This window comes from Plectropomus leopardus, unplaced genomic scaffold (assembly GCF_008729295.1).
Source record: "Plectropomus leopardus isolate mb unplaced genomic scaffold, YSFRI_Pleo_2.0 unplaced_scaffold28690, whole genome shotgun sequence".
NCBI lineage: Eukaryota > Metazoa > Chordata > Actinopteri > Perciformes > Serranidae > Plectropomus > Plectropomus leopardus.
Genome location: NW_024631257.1, coordinates 272 through 3,267, shown reverse-complemented (window position 1 = coordinate 3,267; position 2,996 = coordinate 272). Strand labels below are relative to the sequence as shown.

General features: G+C 39.3%; 1 protein-coding gene across 1 annotated transcript; it reads right to left on the bottom strand.

The window, feature by feature from the left end:
- Positions 1–1,847: 1,847 nt before the first annotated feature.
- On the bottom strand, positions 1,848–2,712 carry il22ra2 (interleukin 22 receptor, alpha 2; the record flags this gene model as incomplete). Its single annotated transcript, XM_042481448.1, has 2 exons — positions 1,848–1,990; positions 2,531–2,712. Coding segments are annotated over 2 exons (325 nt in total), but the record flags the coding sequence as incomplete, so codon positions are not given.
- Positions 2,713–2,996: the final 284 nt, after the last annotated feature.

Genomic DNA, 2,996 nt, shown 5'->3' with positions numbered 1-2,996 from the left:
TATACAATTTCGATGTTCCCTTTACCTCAGTATCAGCCGCGACATTCAACGAAAACTTGATTGATATATCAGTCAGGCAGAGATAATTCAATATTCAGTATATGAAAGTTCAGGAGACAATTGTGTGTTTTTTAGCTGTTTTAAATGTTTGTTGTAAGATACGACACTGATGAGTTATATCAGAAAAGCAGACAAATATATCAGCTGATATTGTGTTCAGTCAAATGTCACCTGTCTGAAGTAAGATTTGAACCAGTAACCTCAGGCTCACCAACCACCTGAGTTACCCACTGAGCCAAACCTCCAGACACTCAATGTGATTTCGACGTTCCCTTTACCTCAGTACCAGCAGGGACCTTTGTCGAAAACTCAATTGATATATGACTCAGGCTGATTATCCACTAAGTTCTTGGCAGAGAAAAATCAATATTCAGTCTATGAAAATTCAGGAGACAAGGAGACAACCGTGTGTTTTTTAACTGTTTTAAAAGTTCGATGCAAGGTACGTCATTGATGACTTATGTCAGCAGAGCAGACTGATACATCAGCCGACATTTTATTCACGCCATGAAAATCAAATGTCACCTGCCCCAGGTAAGACTTGAACCTACAACCTCAGACACACTAACCACCTGTTTTACCCACTGAGCCAAACTTCCAGACACTTTCAGTGCTGTCTGTCAAGAAGTGGGCTGATACATGAGTCAGGCTGATAATCAACTAAGGTTTTGGAAGGAAAAATTAAATATTCTGTATATGAAAATTCTGGAGACAAGGAGACAGTTGTGTGTTTTTTAACTGTTATAAATGCTCATTGATGACTTACATCAGAAAAGCAGAAAGATATATCAACTGATATTTTATTTATGCCTTATCAGTCAAATGTCACCTGTCCCAGATAAGACTTAAACCAGCAACCTCAGTCACAGTAACCGCCTGATTTACCCACTGAGCCAAACCTCTTCACACATGTTTTTGACAATCCATTGAACTTGAACTTGTAATCTGGTCTTTGGTTTATGAGTAAGTGTTGTGCGCCCTTTAGTGCCATCTAGTGGGCTCTGAAAGTACTACATTTTGTGAAATTTCTCACTCCAGGGTCCAAACTCTCTGCGTGCATTATCTGACTTTCACAGAAATGAATGGCCACTTTAGCTGGAGTTCACCGGTACTCCAACATACATGTGGGTGCGAGGGCCCTTTCATCACTGCTTGCAGCTATAATTTTGGACTTTAAAAAGAAATCCAAATCTACTTATTTCCTGCAGTTTGCAGAACATTTCCTGCCCAGTTTCTTATTGCATTTTGTCTCATGTTCTCAAAAGAATACTTGTGAAGGTGTCTGAATGCAGCCTTAGACAAGTGATGTCAATCAAGGTTTCAAAGGGTTAGTTGTTCAAGTCACTTATCGCCAGTCATTTTTGATTCCAGTGTCTCAAAAGTTAGGATTTGCTACCTTTTTGCTCTTTAAAAACAAAAACTGAATATCTGTGGGTTTTGGACTCCTGAAAAGAACAAACAAGATATCTGAAGTTGTCGCCTAAAAGTCCCTTTACAGGTTAATAAGTAGTAAAAAAAAAAAATGAAAGAAAGAAATGCAAAAAAATATAATTGATTAAAATTCAATAATGAAAAAAATGTAAACATTATTTATATAAATACTAAAAATGCAGTGTACACTGACCTTGTGTGTTGGTGTGCCGTGCAATTTTTCAGTGTATAAAATTGTAAAAAGTATGTGTCACGATTTTTATTACAAGCTATGCAAGTTCCTCCAGGATCCCTTTTAGAGGCAAAATGAGGCTAAAACAATATGGATGGAGACATTAGTCACTGTGTGTGTATACCTCCTCTCCGCTGGCGTGCATGAGGTAGATCTTGTACTGCAGGCTGCTGTGCAGCCTCCGGACGAGCAGCTTGGAGGGCCTCACACGGACCACAATCCCCTGCTCCGTGAGGTTCAGCCTCAGTATGGGAGAGCTGATTTTGGCTGCAAACACAATACAAGAATCTTGTCAAAGTTTCTCTATTTTTTTGCACAGTAATGAAGCACACAATCAAATTCATCAAAGAGTGACAGACGAGGTGATTTATTTGTGGCACATTTTAAAGAGAATTCCTGTTTAAGTGATTTTGACTTATAAATTGATGAGTTGAAATACCAGAAAACATCCTAGATTATCTAGATTTATTTAATTTTATTTTATTTTCTCCTTATCTTCTAAAGTTCATATTTAATGAGTTAGTACATTGAACATCCTAACTTTAAAAAAAGTGGATTTATTAGCATACTCTTTATGTAAATCTTCAAACCGAAACTCTTGTGTTCAGTGTTTATTGTCACCCTTTCTTGATATAAATATTTTATTATGTTTCTACCTCTGGTAGTTCTACATAAAGATCTAGTCATAACATTTTGTGTTTCAGGTTGTGTTTTCTTCCACGTGTCGTTGCATCAGTTTGAGGAAGCAGGGAACAGACAAAGAAGAAGAGGATGCAGACAATGATGAGGAGGAGAGTGAATACTCACTGTCCCAGCGCGGGCTGAACCTCGGGGAGAGGGCCCAGGCTGACTTGCTGGAGGGCAGGGAGGAGGCGTGCACTCTGGCGTAGTACCACTCTCTGGTTTCAGAGGTCACGACGCTGAGGTCACACTGAGGCTTCTGGATCCCCTGACAGCCGTCCACGTCCAACCACTGAGGCTCGCCGTAACTGAGGAGCAGAGAGAGACAGACACAGAGTTTATCTCGCTTTGTTCAACATGAAGCAGAGCGTCATCTCCTATCAGAGTGGTGGAAGAAGTTTTTAGGTATTCAGAAGTAGTAGCCTCAAAATGTACTGATAAGAGTAAAAGTACTCGCCATTCTATATCGCTGCATAAATGTGTGCATCACCTAAATGTTGCAAAGGTGGAGCTCATTTTAATTGCTTTCTATACTGCTGGGTTGTTTGTGAATTTACTACTTATGGATCAACAAAGTCCTTTCTTACATTTG